We start from the raw sequence: 23,180 nt of genomic DNA, 5'->3' as shown, positions 1-23,180 counted from the left end.
GCCTGGATGCCACAGCATCATGTAAAGCATCCATACGCTTTGCAAAGGGAAACTTTTATAATAGTCCTGCTGCACAGATGAAAGAAAGAACAGTTTTGAGCAGCGACACCATCTAAAATCCAGAAATGACCCTGAATTCAAAGCTTCTTCCCTGAATAACTGCATTTCTGAGAGGATCCAAGAGACAACTTTTTAAAGGACCTAAGCTCTGACTACACAGCTACAAAGACCCTAGGAACCTCACAAGTCGGTAATTACAGTAAGAATGACGAAACTACGCACTTTTGAGAAAATCCACTTGTACTTGTTCTGACTCTCTAGGCTCTCACACCTTTCATCGATCTAGCCCCGCATTTCTTATTGTTGCAAGATCACTGTTTTGAAAGGAGGATGTTCCCACGCTACCAGTGAGGTGATGGGAAACAGCACTGTAAGCCACAGAACATCCTAAAGGAAAAATCACATAGACAGTGATTTAATCTACCCAAGCCCCCTGTAAATGTATGACGTTCATTTGTAAGGGTGCATGCAGGTATGTTATTCAGTGAAGATTAAAACTAAAGCATAATTGTAAGGTTGAACTATACATAGCAACAGCACATGGTGATACAAACTATACGTGGTTGCCCTCTGGTTTCCAGTGCTTGAGTTAAACGGATGTGGAGAGGAGAAAGGCAAGAAGAAGGGAAGCTTCAGAATCCAAAACTGCTAGCAGTAATGGCTTGGGGTGTACTTGCTCAAGACCATCCACATTTTTCACAGATACAATCAGTGTGTTTGCCAGTTTGCAAAAGCAAGCGTAAGGTCTTCCTAACCAGAATGAAACGCAAAGAAGTAACTAAAGTGATTTTGTGAACTCATGTGCCTGTTACTGCATAATCATCTCAACTTCTCCTGTAGGTATCTGGTGCAGCCAAGAACATCACGGGAAACTCACAAAGATCCAAGCGAAAGCAAAGCAGAAATAATGGAAAGTTAAAACTGCACTCTAGAATATATGCTTGTATCACTTTTTATCAGTTTATTCACAGTTAGCACTTAAAGAAGCCACCCAGAAAATATACACTAAAACTTTAATGTAAACTATTAAATGATTCTATCTTAATTACTCTTATTTTTCTGATAAATACTCAACTAAATGTCCTTATACCTCTTGTAAGTCCATCAAAAAGGTGCTCTTTACTCCCTTCCTGGCCCAGTATCTCGAGCCCATACAAAAGACAACAGCAAACATACCTCAGGCTATTCTTCCGCCGAACCCAGGTTCACTTGCAGCCTCGGTTTTGCTTGTTACTAGGAAAGACCTTTTCGCAGAGCCTAAAGATTGCTAAGCATTAGCAACCTTATTGCAAAGCACTGTGAGAAACATCACGCAAACAGGCTGAAAGAAAAAACAGAAAATGTCTTCTAGCAGGCGTGCAGAATCGTTTTGATTTATCGCAAAAGGAGAAGTTGTTTATAGCAGAAACATGCTGTTCAGTTGACAGTGTCTTGCTGTCAACTGCCGAGTCGCTAACTCTCGTAAGGACCTGCATTACACTACCAACTCGAATGCTTATGGATGTGAGTCGTCTTACTAACCTAAATGAGGATATCCACAGTCCTAAGTATGTGTCAGTAAGATTTTTCAAAATTGCTTCACATAAAATGTCCGTGGTCCCACTGATTTTGAGAGAACGATGAAAGAAAATTGCTTATCATTTTATTTTAAACATTTTAAAAAGCATGAAATAAAAAGTTACATTGCCTTAGCGCATTAGCATACAAGTTACAAAAGCAGTATTAAAAAGCACTGTGCAATTAAAAATTACCTCCATCGTAAAATAAGAAATAACCTGGGTACCGCTAACACATGAAGAACAGTCCTTCCACGCAAACAAGGCCTGATTTTGAAACACGAATGCATGAAGATGCGTATGCATGTTTACGTATGAACTTTTCCCAGTAGCAATGTTTGCACATCGAGGTGACTGCATATATAAAACCAGTCTTAATTTTTCCAAAGACTGAATGAGCGACCACTTGTATCCACAATTTGGGTTAGAAATACGAGTTCATATCAAAACTGCACAAGCACAAACAATAGTTATTTTGAAACCCCTCCGAAAAGGTGGGCCTTGGCTTAGCAGCAGCATTAAATCCTGCTTAAAGACTTATTTGAAAGAACCTCAATTCACCTTACTGTTGTAAAGATCCTGTGAATAAACCATGAACTTCCTAATACAGAGAAAGGATTAATTTTTACGAAGATAAACTATGTGTTCAGAAACAAGCAAAACACTGAATAACTGCAGCTGCTAACAGATCACAAAAGTGGTTTTAACTTTTGCTGTCATCAGCTGCCGTGACTTTTTAATAGTACTAAAGCATACATAAATCTAAAATTTTGCTTAGTAAATATTATTTTATACGAGATTTTTCTTTCTATAAATACTACACTTGTTTGTATATTTATGTCTAATTCCTAAAGACTTAACAGAATTATCTCCATTATGGTTCCAAATGACTAAAATACTTAATTAACGACATTTTCTTAAAAAGTTTTATCTAATTTTGACTTTTTATTACTTCTCATTATTTTGGATTGCTTCCTACGTTTTGCAAATGCTTTCCGAACACAAATTTGGCTGTCCACCCGTGCCATCAAGGTAATATTTCAGACTTTATGACTTCTTAAGCCTTCGCAGTTTTAACTTCTTGAGGCCATTTTCAACTTCTTTTTTTCTTTTTTGGGCAAGCTTCTCTGAAGACACAGGCTGCGGCTCTAAACAAGATGATGGCATCACAGACAGTTCTTCAGCAGTTGCGCTTGGCTCATTTTTCTTTGTCTGCACTGTATTGTTCCTCACAGAGAGAGGCCAGGAGAGGTTTTTTCCCAAAGTTAGTGACTCCTCATCAGACGCCGTCTTTGTTAAGTCTTCTTCAGAAAACAACCTGGAATTAAGTGGGGTCTTCTCCTCCAGGAATGGACCTAAACAATCATCATCACACTTACTCATTTCTGTATTGCTAGGAATTAAAGGAGCCCCTTCAGAAGATACTTTTTTGAAATGCTCTAACTTTTCTTCTGAACCACAGCTCTTTTGTTGAGCCTGTGTTTTGGTCGCTTTTTGACTTTGTTTTGCACCTAGCGTTGCTGACTCAGAGCTACAAGGAGGGTTCTCGCTTAGAAGACTCGACTTCAACCACTCCACAGAGTGAGGTTTTTGCTGGCTGCCAACATCATCTGGCTGTCTCTGATTAACATCATTTTCCAGCTCTACAACAGGAAGCTCCAAGTTGCTCTCAGCTGTATTTATGCAGTCCTTTCGCAGTCCTGCACTCCTACATTTCACTTCAGATTGAGGACCGAGGGAAGTCTGACAGTCATTCTTTCTGTTCCCTGTCTGCGAGTCCACTGAGCCAAGATACACTTTCTCGGAGTCCTTGCTGATTTGAGGTTTGCTTGTGCTATTTTTCCTTGTTTTTGTCCTTTTCGCACTGCAATAAAAAGGAATTTTGTTTTTAAATTAAAAAAGAATCTTCGCTGCCTCAATCTGCCCTTCTTACAAACTCTGAAACGCCACTAGGGCAACCTAGACTGAATGTGGAAAAAAAACCCTTGACAAGCAGTAGTGTTTGTCTAGTGTGGATAATATCAAGTGTTATCCATCCGATTTTCCACTGCACTAGGGGAACCCTATTTATTAATGACTAAGCCATGAAGGAGTTCACATTCTATTCCAAGAGGCAGAACTGGATTCATTACAGATGTTAAAGGTCAACACGGCATAAGTATATTGAATTCCTTCCCAAACTGGCTAGATAAAAGAGTATTTCATGAGCGCCTAAATGGTTTCAAACCATCCCCATATATTCACATGCATAAAGTATATCTAAAGAATAGAGGAGGGCAGGCGGGGAGAGGCAGCGTGCGCGTCTCTGTGTGAGAGTTTCTAATCTCTATTTTAGAACGTTCCTCTGGAATTTTTCCCAGGACATTTCAAAGCATTACTTTAAAGTTAACCACTACTCATCTAGTATCAAGCCCGCTCATCTGGGAAGGACTTAGGTAATGCAAGTAGATGATATTCTAAAAGGAATTATACAGGAAAATGGGATCACAAGGGAGCTGATGGAGTGTCAGTACATAAACACTCCTCGGCAGCGTGTCACCTGCAAATCTAGATTTCACATAGGCTGCAAGATGAACTTTATGCACAAGTACTGAAGCTGCCTATGTAAGATTTTGAGTCTAAAGATATTACTATAGATCGTCCCGTGCTGAGACCGCTTTCTGCTGCTCTGCTGATGCCCAGCAGTTCCCAGGTCGGCATATCTGACTCTTCAGAAAGAGGGCTCTTCCGAAACAGGTAGAGCTGGCACACCTCCAAATCTAATCTAATTTCTAAAGACAACACGGATGAGACAACACGGGTAAAAAGAAAAGTTGCCAGAGTTCACAGCAAATCCCTGACTCCACAGTTGATCTGGGGCTACTGGCAGCTTGCACCAGTAAGAACGGCATCCTGGTACAGCAGAGGACCAGTAAAATGTTCAGCTGACCAACTAACCTTCCCCATCCACTGCACCAGGGACACCCTTTAATTGTGACCAAAGATCCAGACTAATATCGTGATACACTGCAGGCTCTCAAAATGGAAAAAAAAAAAAAAAAAAAAAAAAAAAAAAATTTGCAAAGTGTTTTTCACCAGATTCAAACATCACATATTTATTTTGGCTAAGAGCTTCATTCAAGGAAAAAAACACCCTGTTTTGATTCTGCCTAGCACTATGTGAGATATCTATGTGGGTTGTAATAGCTCCTTTCTTGCCATACAAAACAACAACGATCATTTTATGTGCTTATCCACACTAGAGTAGTAGCCTCTTAGCAATTTAAAATAATCTTTGGTAAAGGAGTTTATATTGTTTGAAATTCTATTACATAGGCTAGATTCTGTTTACCCAAATTTTACCAGATTAGACATTTAACACCTTAGAAAGAATAGTGACATACATTTCTTTCAAGATGTCTTGCTTTAGTTGTTCATTCAGACTAATCTTAAGCTTCTTGTTCTCAGCAGATTCCGTAAAATATTCAGATGTCCCATTGGAAAGTTCTTCTTTCTGCTCCAAAAGAAAATACAGGTTTAAAACGTGACACATCAAGCTATGATTATTCATATAACACTCCATTTCTAATACTAAGACTTACAGATGTTCTTTATTATTTTGATCTGAGCAGTCTAAGAGGAACAGAATTATTTTTAATCTTTTAATATTTGGGAGTCTAGTCAGTTCCCTCCCCATTTCAGACTCCCAACGAACATATTTCATATGCTAAAATATACCGCAAACAAACAAGACTGCAACGTAAAGGATGTAGCTTTCCAAACCGTCTGAGGAAACTGTTGGCAAATATTTGACATCTTTGTGGCTCAAACTGTGACAAATGCCAGGAATCTCTCTTGCAGACAGGAGCATGTTTGTCAGTTTTTTTTCTGAAGAGACTGACTGGCGCAGTGGTCTATATACTTATTCTCAGAAGAATTCCCATAATTTTCCATACTTGCAAAAAAATACGCAGAGTGTTATTTGCTCATTTAAGAAGGCAAGGGTTAAAACTTTTAATACTAACATTCAAACGCTCACAGCTTGTAGCGGTTGGCTACTACAGGACAACAGGGGAATTCTTTCTGGTCTCAGCTAACAGCAGCACCATGGTTTTATATAATACGAGGTTGGGGCGAGAGGGAGGGAAGGAAAATGCTCTTTTTCTTCAAGCTGTGAGCATTTCCTTTCACAATGAAACAAGCTCAATGAGAGAAGGGCCATTTGCTGACTTCACTATTAACTACCACATACTTCAAAAAAGTATGCTCTCTGAGGCTATGGAGAGGAGAGAAAAAAATGTGGCAAAGTCAAGAAGAGAAGAGGCTTTGTGCACCTCCTTTTCTTTGATAGCATTTTTCTTCATCAGCCTGCATGATGCGACTTCTGATTGGGGCTCATCAAGTGTAGGGAGCGCTTATTTACACTGTTGCTCGCGCCGCGCTGTGAAGCTAGCACGCTGGAGCCAGGCGGCACGACAGAACTGAAGAAAGTAGAGAAAGACCGCGGAGGCGCGAGGCCAACGCGTGTACATGACCGCTGCCTGGAACAGCCCTCGGGAACCGGTCACTTACAGGGGATTAAGCCCTGCCTATTTTTATTTTCATTTCTATTTTAAAGGAGAAGGGGTAAAACCTCACCGCTCTTTCCAGAAGAATACGCCAGTGCAAACAACTTCCTGTTTTGTTAGCAGCAAGAGGGTGGTCAGGCAAAGAAAGCAAGCCATTTCGCCCGTTTAAAAAACTACAGCTGTTCTGAGCCTTCCTTTTGGAGGCAAATTACGCAAACATTTTTGTGTGTATTGACAGATACATGTCCACTAATGCTGCAACGTGTGTTTACAGCAGGCAGAAAGCACATGGGACATACATGCAATGTGATTTCAACCTCAGAAATCAAGCCGAACTAGTTTAATCTGAGGGATTAATTGCTGCTTCTATTCTGTTAGAGGTATGGACTCCCCAAATTTGACTAAATACGTTTTCATCTTTTGTAAGCTATTAAGGAAGGGAATATTATTAAGATACTCAAGAGCTTTGCCAATTTTAAGAGAAGACACAGACTCTTAACTGTAAAGCCTGTAGAAACCTTTCCGATTTCCAGTAACATTCATACAACTCAGACTGAAGGATCTTGCACAATCATTCTGCATCAAAGCAGCAGGAGAGCACTCTTACTTAGCCAGAGAACAGAAGCACAAGCAGAAGCATTTGAACTTTCCTTATTCTCCTTGCTGGTAAGGCTAATTCTATTAAATCTTCTTCAGTTCTCAAGCTGAGGATATCAACATGGCACACCGGGACAGGATCACCGGTCTGCTACGGCGCTTCTTGTAGATGTGGTAAACAACGGGTGGAAAGTAGCACTTTGAACGAAATCCAGAGGAGGACTGGGGACAGTTCCTGCCCACACGTACTCGCTCCTGCAGATAAGCAATAAACCTCAGTTCTAACTTGCGTCCGATTATGAACAGGGCACGCTCGTTGCCTGGAGCGTACCGTCACGCCAGGGTGTGAAGAGCAGACCCTGGAGAGAGGCAAAGATGACGAAGCCATGTCACTTGTGAGTTGAGTCAGACTGGAGTTAATGGTCCAGAGTTGAAGGGCTAACACACTCCCTCGCTACGTCATCGTCAGCCTTTTATTTTGTTTTCAAATAACTTATCACATAAAGCAGTGACAGAAAAGGGTTAAGGCATTAAAAAAATTAAAAATCAAAATGATTTATATGTGAAACACTTCTGAACATGCCCTCTAAGTACAGTAGATTTTCCCCTTGGAACCACACCCTGTAAGTGCTGTATTTTGAGAGCTGAACAATTAACATAAGGCATATGAGTCAGTCTTTGAAAAACTCTGTGGGAACCAGAGAGCCTTTTGCTATTAGGAGTGATGTAAACTCCCTAAGGCTGGAGTAAGTCCACAATAGAAGGCAGAGAGAGTCATAAATAACAACAATGGGCACTCCATATACTACTAAGACACTCAGCCATTACTGGTGATATTTCCTTTATTTTCTTTATTAGACTTAATAATTTTAGTTAATTAAAAAAAAATAAAAAACACTGTCTGTTTTGGGAATACTATTTATTTCCTATGGGAACTTCGGGACTCGTTAAAGAAAGAAAAAAACAATCTGCTCTCATCCTGTCTAGTAATCCCAAATTCCTTTTAGGCAGTGAAATAATTAAAGAAAAATATTCCAGGCATAAAAAGGAGGACAGCAGAAACAGACATCATATAAACAATGACACCATGACAGAGAAAAACGTCAAAGCACCGCCAGACTTGTGACTTGACTCTGAAAGAGCTGCAGGGAGTGGGATTGCTGCTCACAAATTAAAACCACATTTCTTGGCAAATTGTTAAAGGCAGACATATTTACATTTGTATAGAGACTGGGTGGGCACAAAAGATTAAAATGCTTCTTTAGCCCTTGAACTGCCAAGTTCTATTAGAAATCTGTGCTCTTAAAATCCTAGGGTAAGCTCGCTCCTTTTTGTCACTAAAACTCAGCAAAGAAGGGCCTGCAAAAATGAAGCTTACCAAGTCTTACTACCCTACCTGCTCATAACACTGGCCTCTCAAGACCTGATTTTAAGATCCTTAGTACTTATCCAGAGAGACGTCTGGGAAAAAAAACTCTGTTGAGACCTACAGAGAAACACGACTCTTAGGCACACAATATACCTGCTTTAAAGCTTATCAAATTGAAAAATCACTCTTTTACTATCTTACTCAACTTACTATCTCATTCAAAATGAAAAAGGAACCCTCAAAAACGTAAAAGTGGCGACTGCCAGCTGCAGCTCTCTCCAGGACAGCTGAATTCAGTCATACAGTATTAAATACCTGTAAACGAACTACTCGTGGATGCGCACTTGTGAAGAACCCTTACAACTCATTATCCTGAAGAAGTGTGAAAGGTTTGGCCTTTTCAGCCTGACAATAATACTCCTACATTTTTTTTTTTTTTTTTCAGTCTAGGGTTTGGGATGCTGGGCTGGGAAAGATTTCCAAAGTGAACAATGCTGCCCCCCTTCCTGCCTCCCGTTGTAAGAGACAGCTAGAAAGTATAAAACCAAAGGAGTAACACTAAGGGATAATTCAATTTCATGTCTGGTTAACAAAAAAAAACACAATTCAAACCACACTTTTTTTTTTTCTGAATTGCATTTATCAATGTGGCTCAACTTGCTCATCAAAAATATTTAATAGAAAACATCAATGGGTCCAATAAATCAAATTTAGTATCAGAGTGGCATGCGGGAGGGGACTCTGAATATAATAATGTAGATGAAGCAATGAAATAAAGTATTATCCCAGGCACACACAAATGAATAAAATTAAAATTGGTAAAATGAATCAGACAGAAACACTTATTTAGGGGAGCTTTATGTGAGCTTGCAACTGCATGATTTCTCTTAATGTCACTCTAAGCAGTATCATGAGCTGAACCATCTAAGATAACCTGTAGGTTTCAGAACTGTTCTAATAGATGACTGGCAGATCAGAGAGGTCAGGCAGGACTCTTGCCAATCTGATAAACAGAAAAGGGCTCGTAAAGCAAGTGAGGAGGCTTGTCAGTGAAGGATGAATCAGATACTGTAATCTAACTGATAGAAAATCAACAGAGACAGGACCTTGGGTCTCGTCTTCTGCCCTCTCCCATCCCACATGAAGGAAAAGCTTCCCACAATTTAACGATGCAAATTTTTCAGCATTTCCAATGTAGTGATGCATCTGTCCCAGCAATTCTATTTATGAACTCCTACCACATCATAAAACATTCATAGAAGTTTTCCAAGTACAGAAATGGATATTATTCTCACCCTGAAATACAGTTCCTTGATTGGACTTGCAGAATATTGCTCTACATTTTAAAATGGACTGTCCTGCTCTCTATGTCAGTAAGTTCCAGTAAAAAACATTAAGGATCGTTCCATGTTGCACATGGGAATACTGATTTTTCATTTGAAATAGGTATTTTTAAGGAATGCTGGTGGTTTTAAAAAAATACATTCTTTTCAAAGTTGAAACTAGAGAAACAACCAGAGAAAACTGCATCTCTCCAGTGAGGAGCAGAACTGTATAACCTACCCGCGGCCTAGCACAGAAAGCAAAATCTAACTCCTGGATCAGTACAATCTTCATTATCTACTACCAAAATTAATTTTGATTTGACACCGTGGATCTTAACTATTAAGTTTTTGCTTGTCAAGAGTCCCTACGGTCTGTACTATTTAGTCCAAGAGTTGGCCCAGTCTGTTACAAGACCCTGTGATAAGCATTCCACGTTCTCAAAATACAAGGTGTGAACCTGGGTTTCTCACTCGATACCTAGGTCCTGGCAATTCCGAACACTCCAAAGGTCCCCAAAGCATCATCAGATTAGCTTACAGCATATGACTTCTATGAGGAAAATGCCTTCTTGCTTTTGAAGTCGTTTGGATTAGCAGGGATCCCAGACTATTCTGCATGTAAGAAATTCAGAGTTCTCTAGATTTGCATTTGAACGCTTGCTAGATAATAGAAAATAGAAAAATTCTTAATAAGCTGTAAATGGCATAAAACAAATAAAACGTGATACTTCATAAAAAAAAAAAAAACTAAAGTTGCAGGGAGGCCTTTTTAAAAATTGATACACATCTGTAACGCAGATATCAAGAACATGCATAAGACTTTCTAAAGCCACAGAAGGTGCTCCTGAAACAAACGATTTATTTACATAGTGAGTAGCACGTGATACATGCTGTGTGTATTTGCTTGAAGGCAAAAAGCCTTAAAATTAATGTTAAGTAATTGAGCTATTAATCATTTTGATTTTATACAGTGATGCTACAAGACTCAGATTCTATCTTCAGAGAAAGTGTCCACTGATAAGAAATGGAGGAAAAGACAACAGCTTTTCAACCAAAATAACCTCTCTCAATGACATTGAAGAAAAATGTAACGCATATTAATACTGATTTTTTTTTTTTTTTAAGAAAAAACAATGTCTTAAAAGCATGCATCTTTAGCTAGCCTTTCCCATCAATTTTAAGGTTCCTGCCTCCAGTAGCTATGAAAGAGGACATGCATGCCAAATATACGTGTTTTATACTTTAAAGACTTCTTTATAAAATAAGAAGATAGCAATTTTATGTGGAGCTCGACCCCTTTCCCCAACTTACAAACCACAAGGGAAAGAATCTAATACTCAATTGTCACATGAGTCTCTGAAAAAGCAAGGCACTCCTGTAAGCCTGTACAACAGCTTTTAACAGTCTGACATGAGGATCCTCTATCTGCCTACCAAATCTAAATGATTATCAAGAGTCAGCAGTACAGATGTCTAAACATGTATCAGTAACACTGACGTAAACTTTGTATTTATCCTTCCAGATATAGCATGGGCTATATGACATAACAGAATACTACTTAGAGTACAAGATATATACAACATCATCCATATACTTACAACTTCAGTTCTTACAGAAAAAAAATCTGGAAAAGAATACATCAATTTTAAAAACAGCTGTTCTCTTTATACAATTACAATAGTGTTTAACAACTGTAGGAGATCTTGGAAAGAATAACTAATACTCTTGATCTTGCTGGTTATACAGAAGCCAAATATGTAAAATAGGCAGAACTGCACAGCCCAGGAGATAATTACTGTTCAACAATTTAGTCAATGTTTTAGCTTGGTTTCCAAAACAAACACTACCACCACCACCCTCAAAGCCCCCCAAGATTTCTAAGCTCACACTGAGGATCTGTCCCTCCAAGTAATTTCAAATCACTACAAATTGTTCAAAAATCCTTCCGTGAACTTTACCATCATATATTTCAGCTTAGTGTTCAGTCCAGTTATGAAATTCCTATTAGTCGTAACAGATTTCTGCTGGAGGCTGAGGAAGGGATTGCTCTTTAAAACAATCAAAAAAAAGATCCATCAACTATTCTCTGCTTAACAGGAATATAGAGAATTATTATCAAAAACTGAAGTAATTTAAACCTTTTTAAGTCCTAGAATCATCAAAATCTCGCAGACGCACAGCAGCTAAATAAAACCTTTAGCTCACTGTAGCGTTAAACATTATCACTGCCAGCCTTCCACCCTGCGCCTTTGCTGGAGGTGCCCGTCCTCTCAAAGTCTGCAGAGAGGAAAGAACATCATTCAGTGCAAAGTCCAGAATCTTAGCTCAAATCCGCATTAACCACCAGCATAAGCTGTGACAGCAAGAGAGTGAGAGGGGAGAGGAAAATGAGGGAGGTGAAAGGATGATGACAGACGATAACATCTTAAATAACCACAAGGCTTTGACAAATGAGATCTTGTGAACGCTGCTAAGTAGTTACATTTAAATCAACTGGAGCACTCATCTAAGAAGCAACTACCAAAATCAGTAAAAGATTACTCAATTTGTCCCTACTTTTGCAAGATTGCTTCATATGGAAATCATTTTATGTGCTTAATCATTTATACTGCCGTTACAGGACCTTTTGTATTTCTGCTATCCTTCATCTGGATTTTGCACAATGAGAGGTACATAATCTTCATTGAAGATGTATTCAACTTACTTATTGGCTTTAAGACAATTTAAGTATTACTTTTTATTTCATTCCATATATACTCTAATATTCTGCCTGCTTTTCAGATAAATAATGCTATGGAACAAAGATTTTCAAATCAGTTCCTTGTAGCAATATCTTGGCCTTTTTCCGGAGATCGTACAGTTAATTCAGTCAGCGGTATGCATGAACACCGTAATTGCTCTTTTCAGTAAAAACATTGTGCATTTATGAACAGATGATTTTCATTTACAGTCCTAATGCCCCTCTATGCATCTCTGAGGTTTCTCTGAAATTCTCCATACATAGCCTTCTCCAGTCTTGACTAATTGAAATAATTGTGTCAGATCTCATTTCATCATTTGCCCACTTCTCTGGATCATTAATATACCAAACAGCAGACAGCTATTAGACTTTTGCCATGCAGAAAATAAATCAGTCAGTTTGTAAGCTATAAGAAGAAACTTAGGCAAGTTCAGACAAATCTCACTGAGGCAATTCACAGCATTATGGCTCTCAGGTATCCTCCCTCCCCTTTTGCGGGAGGTTCCTACCCCACTGCAGGGTTGGCAGAAGGGAGCACACACACACGCCCCAGCTGCTCCCACCCGCAATTCAAGGCACTAGCTTAAAAACCAGGGAAGTGTGGTTTGCATGAATCCACAAGACTCTGATATGCAGCAAGACGAGATGCAGGCACAGAGCCCTTTTGGCAAACTCTGCTATAGGAGTGGTAATCTCCAAGGAGAAGAGGCAGACAGCTGGGACAAAAGGGAATATTGTAAAACTGCCGTAGCTTGCTTCTTTATGACCAAGTCAAAGGCGTTAGTATCATTACTTTGTGATGTAGTTTCTCAGAGAGTGCAGTCTTAGGATTCAAGCTAATTTAAAGCTATCCTGACATTGAAAGGGAAGTCTCACCCTTACCCAACACACGGTCCTGCCATGTCTCTGTATCGACACTAGCGTTTATGCAGCCACGCAGTGAGAGCCTGACCAAAGTGATCCAGCTGAAAGCTAACCATGCAAACAACAAAAAAAAAAACCCCAAAACAAAAAACCCACCTTGTTTTCAGAGGGATCAATGAATTAACCCACCTCCCCACACATACCAGTACTGACAGACGCTGAGGAAAAAAATACATGGGTAAGAGAAGGCAGGAGGGACTGCATGCTTCACTATCCTCAGTCTTGCATCAGCTGGAGCAGAATATGAAGGATGAGCAGAAAAAAGTGACAGAAGCTTGAAGTGGCAAAAATGAAAACTCACCAAAGAGAAAAGCAATTCTTTACCTGTTCCACTACGTAGTATTTGGATAGAGTTCACTAGTGTGCAGTTTCCCCTCTCTACCTTTTTGAAAAAAGTAGTGAACCCTGTTCGTACAGTTACCAAACTACAGTTAATATTAAGTAGCTTTTCTCCAGCTGTTTCCCATAACGACTGAAAAGAATTAAGCATCTGAAAACACATGAAAACGAGATGTTATGAAATTTAAAAAAGGATAATGAAATCAAAAACCATCAACAAGACAAGTATTACAACAAACGTAACATTAATGTGTGTTTTGGATGTTACTTCCAAACCAGGGTAACTATCAGCTGCTACCTAAAGGGATGGTCCTGCTCTCTTCATCCAAATCCTGGCTGCCTGCTCCTGCAACATTTTTTGTCACAATTGGCAACTGTGTGGGTACAGGATGAGTTGGTTCAGTGAACTGGCATGACTGAAAACTAATCCTCCAGTAAAAACCAGAGAAACTTCACAAATAAATCATTTTCTGCTGGATCAAGTCAATGAACTAATTCATTCTCGACTGAAGAATCACTTGGTCCATTGTAACCAGAAAGGAAAGGAATACGTAGCTGGAACTAGAGGGGACGTGGACTGACCTTTTCAGTAGTAGCCCACCATTACAGCAGTTTAACTGTGATATTTTATATATATATATATATATACACACACACACACACACACAGAGTTCCATGCCAAGATTAGCACTTACACAGCGTGAATTGTGCAATTGTATTTCATAGTGTTTCCTTCTTCCCCTACCCAATCTGATATCGCTTAACAATAAAATAGTCTTTAAAGTATTTAAGATAACTAAATTCCACATAAAGTCGTATACTAATCTTTACAAATTGCTGCTATCTGAAAAAAAGGTTTCATTCTGCCTTCCAACAGACACACTATTCCAGCAGCATATACTCTAATGTTAAGTCTCCTGTTAATTACAGCTAAGTGTACATGTTTTCGTGAAAGAACCAGAAGCCTCTTCCCAGCGTAATCAAAATCCAAGCAAATCATGGCATTTACGCTCTTATGAGTTTTAAGAATGTACTCTAATGTACCTGAAGTATGTTACTATGACAGAATTTATAAAATCAAACATGTATGAAGAAGATGAAATAGTTTGCTTTTATTTCTCTTTTGGGACTTAAAAAGCACTGGGCATACCTTTAGCACTTTTCTTCTCCTTGTGTACCTATGCGGGTTTTTTTGTTTGGTTGTTTTTTTAAGAGAAATATTCTGTTTGGAAAAGAATCTTTATTTTTGTATAATACTCTCTGTAACTTAACAAGGCTCAGTGGAAACCCCGAGATCTTTTTCATCAAGACAGGATCTCCTGCTTCCCACTTTCTTTTCTGATTTCACGTGAACGGTAATTTCACTTTAATATCATCATTAGCTTAACCTCCTTCATGCTTTCCCTACCACTGCTTCCTCTCATAGATTCTAGTATGAAGCCGATGTGGTTATCAATGAATACTCCATTGTTAGCACATTTTCAAATGCTCACAAGCCTCCAATAAGGCTTCCACCCATTTCCATTTCCACTCTTTCTTCAGATAACCCATTTCCAATTTTCCATTTTAGCTCTCTGCATAATAATCATCAAGAAAATGTCGTCATTGACAAAGATGACTAATCTCTCCAGAGCTCTTATATATTTCCCTGGGTTTCCTCTTTTGCCATGTTCCCAAAACTGTCTTCTCTTTCAAGATAAAACCATTCAAGATTACAAACACAGTTTGGCAAAACAGGAAACAATGGTTTTATGTTTAAACTTAGCATTAACCAGCCAGGCTATTCTTCCATCTTTTCCTTGAGACTTCCAATTTGCTTATATATTTTCAGTAACTTGCTGTATTGTTTCTTTAATAGAGATTTCCCTTCTTCCAAAATGATTATTACAGCCCGATTTTTAGATGTGACCACAGACACACCCATTTCTAAACAGATTCTAGAAAATAGAAAATTACATATCAATAGATTGTCTTCTATTTTATTTCAGCTCTACTCCTTAGAAGTGCTCTCAAATCTTTTATTAGTTTATGCTTAAAGTTAATTTGACAGAGACTGCCTAATCCACCTTTTCCTTGGTCTTACACGATGCATCACAAAAGGCTTCAAATTGCTTCCCTCAGCAATTGATGCTAAGGTTTGTGCTTGTGAATATCTCAAAAGCAATCTAATTATGACCTTTCCTAAGATGCAGGACATAAGAATTTCGTTTCATATCTGGCTACGTCCCTTGAAACTCTTCGTTTAAGCACAGTCTATTTCAGAGATACAAAGAATAGCCTAAAAGGAAGTGAAAAGGCAAAGAACAACGTGCTGAAGATAGGTGAAGAAAGAGAGAGTTGCAGCGAGTGAAACGTGTATCAGGCTGACATAAAACTGGTTCCAAGTAATGGGAAAAGCAGGGCATTGAGCCTGACTTGTCTTGACAGAGCTCAGGAATGAAAGCTTGACCCAAACCATAAACCAGCATAAAAGCAGTTTAAAAAACAAAAAAAGATTGTTAAGTCTCGACTAAGTCAATCGCAGTGACATTCGGCAACACTGAAAAGTAACAAAGTCTCCATTAAAGTATAGCCAACTACTTCTATAAAACACAGGCCGTCAAAACCAAGGGTGTGAGCTGATTAGACGTTTAAAAGAACTTGCATGCAACATTATGAAATTATTCAAACTCAAACAACATAGAGAGGAAAACAAAACACGTGCCTCATTTTTAGCCCATGACAGAATACACTGGAGTATATCAACGGAAAGGTCTTCTGGGTGGTCTTTTGTAGTCTAGCTTAGAGTTCAAGCATACTCACTGCTAAACTGCATAGAGAAAAGTGCACACACAAAGTACAGATCCTTAGCCTTTACTTCTAAAGTGCCAAAAACTTGAAATTACCTCTCAGTGGCAATTAAACACTCCTCCAGTTTGGCAAAGTACTGAACTGGAGTATATGACAAATTTGGTACTAACATGGTGTAGAAATTCTGGATCAACAAAACAGTCTGGAATGGACCCTTTAAGTTAGGGTGGTAAGAATTAAAAAGATACTCCACAACATTTGCTGAGGGTCTTTTCACATCTTGTTAGTTCTTCAAATCAGGGAAGATGGCTTAGGGATAACTTTATCTTACCCTCTCCTACCAAAATACTACATTGATCATTCCAGCCGGTTCTATGCACACATATTGCATCTGTAAGTAAAGCAAACTCCCAAGACTATTATTGATTAGGTTATGATCCCAGTAAGAGATTTTTTTTTTTTTTTAATAACATGAAGGTGTTTAAACTCCCTTTTTAAACAACAAGTTTCCATAGACCAAGATCAAATCTTGAAGTCCATAACATTATACTTTTCATTTGCCTTCTTCTTACTAGACAGAATTATGTGAACAAAACTAAAGAAAACTTCTCATCTTTTATTTTATGGAAAGATTAAAAATACCAAATGGGGGAACTGGATATCTCATAATAGATACTTAAGCAAGAAAAAAAAAATATTTCTCAGTCAAAATGCAGAGACAGGATTTTCTACTTAAAGCATCTAAGTACTTTTCAAGACAATACAGAGAAAGTAGTAATTTTCAAAATAGCAAAGTACTTCTAAAGCAGTTAGATAATTTTTTTTTTTCTGTGAGAGAGAAAAACATTTGCTTGATCCTTTGACGTTTAAGGATACTTACCAATCTAGGAATCAAGATAATAAAATCTGCATTTAGTATAATAAATAAAAACACCCTGCTTGATATTAAAAAAATACTAAGTTGAATGAGCAGAAGGAAAACTTTTTTTTCAAGGGTCAAATATACTTTAATACATCTAAGATAAACTACTAAAATAAACAGAGACTTCAGCACGTAATTCTGACTCTTACTGTGAGCACAGAAGAGACTGCCTGCCATATAGCAGGCCACCTGGGTCAATGCGAGCACTCCTGAGACAATCAGCAGTTAACTGCAGCATAAAATTCATAAGCCTTTGACCTTGATAAAGTCTTCAGGATGAAATATTTAAGTAGAATTGTTTATGGTATTTAACTACCCACCAGTGCCTTTTTCTCCATAAATGTTTGGGGATTTTTTTTTCCCAGCAGGGCTAGCACTGATCCATTTGAGTTGTTTTGCAGAACAAGCGCTAAGAAAACATCAAGAAACCCACGGACATTAAAACCTGCCCCATTATAATTTTGGAAAGTACAATGTTCCAAGGACAAAATATAAAGGGAAAAAAGATCCTTAAATCAAGGTGCTAAAATCATACCTAGCTTTCTAAATACACGGTCTTTTTCTCTGAGCCTTATATGGCTCAGACATGGCTTATATGACAAGAATTCCCTTTTTTGTCTGTTTCAGACTCACTTCGGGATGTCTTTTTGAATACTTTGGCCCAACTGTTAACATGACTTTCTGGTTCCAAGGTGAGAGTCACAAATATGTGAATAACTGCATCTATATATAAACATTCATCTTACCACTATATATAATAACCTGTAAAATAAAGAAAATTTATAGAACGGTTTTGTACATACCAATACGCCATTTTCACATGTCCAAGCACTTGGATTAGATTCAAGTTTACTGACACAAACTATAAATCTGTCTGGAAACACACGTAGCTCTATGTAAAAATAATTGAAAAGAAGATTACAAAAATTATAACCATATTCAAACCCACACATAATGACAACATATATACATGTTATTTCAGTAAACAAAATAATTTATTTTTTAAATTGCACACTAACTCACTTCATGCACTCCACTAGTTTCTTACCTACTCTCTTCAACATCCCATCCCTCCTTTTGTTTTGCTTTTTTAAACCATTCAAAAAAATCAATAAGTCAGCGTACGTTTAGTTCCCATGAGGATAGTCATGGCTGCAAATTAGTCCACCTGCACCCCTAGACAAATACACCAGACAGAACCAACAGACAAACCACTTAACGATCATTTCTTTTTTGCTATTCTGGTGATTAGTCTTTTCATCACAAAAGCTGTAAATTATGTTTGTAATACAGCACAACATACTCCATCAGGACTTGGCAGAAAAACTCAGCATAAGGCTAAGTGTTTCAAACTCCGACTACAGTGATTTTTGAAGTCATTAAACAAACTGGTTTACTACTACCGAGTTACGTATTTTACTCATGTTCACATGGTTTGTTACGAACACAACAAAATTTCTATTTACAAAGGATTAAAAATTGAAGGGTTCTCAGATTAGAATAGACCAGACAAAGCTTTATTCAGTACCTAGCAAGGCTATGAAAAAAGCATAGCTGGATATTTTGTTATTTTACATATCAGATTATTTCCAGGTTACTATCTTCATATTTTCAGCCCAGATTTTTTTGTTGGTGGTGTTTGGTTTGGTTTTATAAAAGGAGAGTTACTAATTTTTAAAGTTTGTTATTCTTCAAAAACAATCCATAACACCCTATTTTGTGGGACAAGAACGAGACAAGGCATGCAGAAAAAACATGAGGCTGACCTCATCGATTCTTCTTTTTTTGGTAGAATATCTCCTCACAACGAATTGAGTATAGGCATGATGCGCACAATTTGCCAGTGACGCTGAGGTCATCCATATGGGCTACTGCCTCTCTACAAGGTACTGCTGCTTCACCAACAGCGTATCTCCACCAGTACCTGACAAACCCCTCTGAGTGCGTACCAGCAGTGACTTTTCTACAGTCATTACAATGAAAGATGGGGATGTTGAAACAGATTACCTTGCATTTGCCATTGGTTGTAAAAGGATACCCAGAGACCTCAGAAGCATCTGTAGTGGCACAGTAGCTTGTTAAGCTACTATAACTTGATAATGAATACGAGCCTTTCATACACCTTTCAGAAATATCAACTCTGTTAGCAAAACTGTGCCCAAGGAAGTATTCATGCTGTGCCTTATGTCCAGACTATACTTTCTCTGCTTATATCCTCGAGACCTGAAAAGCTACACACAGTGGTCTAGTACAATGGCTTTCAAACTGCGAGCAGTCTATGGACATCTTCCAAATGGGCTACAAAAGAAGAGCTGGACAACTGTTGCAAGGACTGGATTTGTTATGTGGGGTTCCACGAAATAGCCTCGTAGGCAAGTTTACTTTAGATATTGAGTGAGCATCACCCATTAAAGTATGCAAGGTTGTTCTTCTATTAGGCTCAAGGCCCGGTTTTTGTTTGTGAAGTACTAGGTGTATCGTACAGAAAGGAAACATTGTTGCCAAATTATTTATTTTCTCAGGATATGTGCTTATTTTGCTAGTTATTGGGAGCAAAACCCAGCAAAATCAAGTTCCTTTCTTGTTAGGAACCTCACGTGGAAGGCAAAGTTTTGACTGCAGCATCAGAGCCTCTCTTGTTGGCAGCACTAGTAGGGCAAGTTCATTCCAGTTAGACATTTTTATTGTTACGTTTTATAACAATCTCACTTGCTGACTAACAAAATGAAAGTATCTTTAAGTATTCATTGATGCTTAAAAAAAGTTCGAATTTAGTACACAGAAACCTATGTTGAGACACGAATGCAGAGACTCTGCTATTCTATTCTAACTGTTCTTCCAGGAAGCTGGGAGAACAAGTTTGATGAAATATTTAAAATCAACACTCCAATCTCTTCAACCAATATGGACTTAGAAAACAACTAGTTGGCATTTGAAGAGAGATTTAAACATTTACAAATTTAATGAATTCCTATAAAAATAAGAAATTCTTTTAAAATATCCATTCAAGTACTCAGTATTTATAAGGGCATCTAATTGATTCATTTTGCTTTTTTAATACAAAAAGCTCAACACAAAGGGCAGTGATCGTTATAGCTCCTTTTTATTGCCGTTGGCAGGACAGGATTGATATCACTTCCTTACAGAGCATCTTGGCTTGAGAAAACATGAAAAAAAGATCTGGTCCAATGACATCACCTATGTAAAGATTTTATAGCACTGAGGTGAATGAAAGCCTTTTCTTGCATACACTTGTACTGTGCAGTTGATGTTAAAAGACACTCAAGCAATAACGAAGTGATTCATACTGCAACCTCTAGTTGATTCACCCTGCAGAGACTCAGTAAAATGCTGAGTCTCATCATACTTACAGAATTTGGTGTGGCTTAGCTGATTACCCTGGGGCAAGGCATACACAAATTTAAAATTAAATTTAAAAAAAATTCATCATATGTTAAGAAACATTTATCTTTTCTTTTTAGGAAACATCCTCTGGAAAAAACAAAACAAAACAAAACCAAGCTCTGAAAGAAATTTTGATTAAGTAGACCAAAATCTGACAAAGTATTTGTTTATGTTCCCTTTTTTTTCTCTCCCAGAAATGCAAAATACTAAGTTATACTATAAGAAACTGATTTCTTACCACGATAACGTTTCCCTACAGCACAACGGAGATTAACCCATCTCTTCATGAAGTAGGCAGTAATGTGCAAACTGTTGGCTGCAACATAAAACAAAGGGATGATAATAAGTGTAAGGGTATCTTGAGCAGTCTGGTCTCAAAAGTGTTGCACATCTGCAAAGACAGGATTGAGAGAAAGCAGCAGCAGCTCAAGAATACAAAAGAAAACGTAACTTTAAAGGAATATTTTAAAAAAGAAACTGCTCATACTGAAGTCTCAAGAAATTAGTATCTGCAACAGGGGAAAAAAATCTAAACAAATTACTAACCACCAAGTTCTGGTATCCAACCACAGATATAAATTTAAATCAATTAATTGATCAGACATGTCATCTGCTTAATAGCCTAGCGTCATGGTCACTGGTGCAATAGGCTAGAGTCCTATTCACTATGATGTTTTCACACGTGTTCTACAAGAACACTACAGATGACCATTTAATTAACTGCCTTCTAGAGAAAGGCGATGTACTCATAGGTGATAGAAAAAATGCTGGCTATAAAAAACAAACAAACAAACATGAAAGGTCTTAATTATCTACAATTCCATTGAATTGAGAAATGCATACATTTAAACTTTTCAGTACCTACAAGTAGACAGAGCTAGCCTGGCTGACCCAGCAGATACCTGTAACATACACAGAGGCTTCTTCAGTTTCAATTCCTGAGAATGACAGAAACCCTTGTGCATCAAGAGCATAAGAAAAGGACAGAAAGGATTATATTACAACAGAGACACTATTAGACTGCAGCTAAGGAAATCAGCTTTTACTTTTGTTCTACTTAAGTTCCCAAATGACCCTGAGTGAATCAGTTAGGACTTGATTCATGAAGGTATTTAGCAACCTAACTCCCACTGAAATTGAAAGAAGCTAGCATTTGTGACTCCTCCTCCATAGTCTCTCTGGACACCTTACTAAAAAGGAATGGGCAAAAGAGCGTTAGTAGTATTTCCCGTAACTCCGATGGGTTTTGCAAGACTTAAATTATTGCTGCTTCCAAGACAGTCAGATACCCTAGGTGCAATTAGCACAAAAAAGTTAGAAAATTAAGTGCTACTGCTGTTCTTCTAATCTAACCATTTAAAAAGAAGTAAGGAAAGCTTGTTTGTTCCAGTCTCAATCTCTACTGAGCAAGTGCCACGGCATCCTTATTTCTAAGTACGAGCCCCAAAATGCATGTCCTCTCCTGCACCATCTACAACTCTCCTACTTGTACAAGATCTCCTGGAGGTCACCATCAAGTGCTGTTCAGCATCACCTCTCATTAAGAACTATAGTTATTGATCACAATCAATCCCTTTGAAATTTATCAGCCATCTTTTTTTCTTCCCCTCAGGAAAATACCTAAAATTTAACTTCCTTTTCGAGATCAAGTCAAGATGTGACAAGTTGAACCATCCCTTAAAAATGATGAGCGCTAGAGAAAAATTTGGATGTAATCCACCAGCTTTATTAACTGTATATTTATGAGCACAATTAAAGAAAATTACTTTTAGCTATTTCCAGTTTGGCATCCACAATTCTTTAGCACTGTTAGCAGGGGTAGCCAAATCAAAGAATTTGCCCTGTATATGTTATTAGTGTGATAATAGCATCTTCCACTGTGACTTCCGTTAACACTGAAAAAGGAACATTTCTGAAAGTACAACTTTGCAAACAAGTCTTCAAACAGAGAGTAAATATTAAGAGGGTCCTTCCACCTCCATTTGTCTGGGATATTCCAAATGCATTTTTCTTGAGAGGAACTTAAAATGAAGAAGTGTGAATCTTTTGCTTTTCACAGGGAAAAGCATGATACTTCATTCCTGAAATTCTTTTATGAATCAGTGACATGTATATCTCTATTTTTCTTGCTATCCTGGTATTCTCTGAGAGGTTAAGTGCTTAATAATATTTGATTGACTAATGGCCTGAACAAAGTTTCAAATTCCTCTTAAAGGCCCTTGATTCAGCTAGCTACTGTTCTCTGGAAGAGAACACCTACCTCAAATCTAACAAAATAAATAATTACGTAAGAGATCAAGACACCTTTACACTATTTTTGCAGTCTCAGCTCAAGTCTGAAAGTCTTACAAAGCCTTCACAGGAGTTGCACCTGAGCTAATAAGCTCAGCCCAGAGGGACTAACACTAGAAAATAATTTTAGTTTCCATGACTATTTACTATATCACTTTGCTGAAAAAGCCTGAATAGATGATTTGCTGTTACTTATTGCTAACTGTGAGAAAATTTTAAGATGCATTACATGCCAGATACCTATATTTTGAAAGTATGACACAGCTACGCTCATCAAATGTTTTGAAACCCTCTTGTATGTGACATCTGATCTA

The 23,180-nt window shown here is 37.9% G+C and overlaps 1 protein-coding gene across 5 annotated transcripts in view; it reads right to left on the bottom strand.

The window, feature by feature from the left end:
- Positions 1–1,736: 1,736 nt before the first annotated feature.
- The window catches only part of SLX4IP (SLX4 interacting protein), an 80,773-nt gene continuing 59,329 nt past the window's right edge, over positions 1,737–23,180 (bottom strand). For 4 of the 5 annotated variants that reach the window (XM_082307675.1, XM_082307678.1, XM_082307677.1 and 1 more), the window contains 4 exons: positions 20,813–20,890; positions 17,973–18,061; positions 5,000–5,109; positions 1,737–3,480 (listed from right to left, as the gene is read on the bottom strand). In XM_082307675.1, the coding sequence (XP_082163801.1) occupies positions 2,664–3,480; positions 5,000–5,109; positions 17,973–18,061; positions 20,813–20,890 (1,094 nt within the window). In that variant the 3' untranslated portion in view covers positions 1,737–2,663. The remainder of the gene's footprint in view (positions 3,481–4,999; positions 5,110–17,972; positions 18,062–20,812; positions 20,891–23,180) is intronic. The other variant, XM_082307676.1, reaches the window with a different exon arrangement.

This window comes from Platalea leucorodia (genome assembly GCF_965183815.1).
Source record: "Platalea leucorodia genome assembly, chromosome: 3".
NCBI classification, from domain to species: Eukaryota; Metazoa; Chordata; class Aves; order Pelecaniformes; family Threskiornithidae; genus Platalea; species Platalea leucorodia.
Note: the sequence above shows the minus strand (reverse complement) of the source record. Positions and strands in the feature narration are given on the sequence as shown.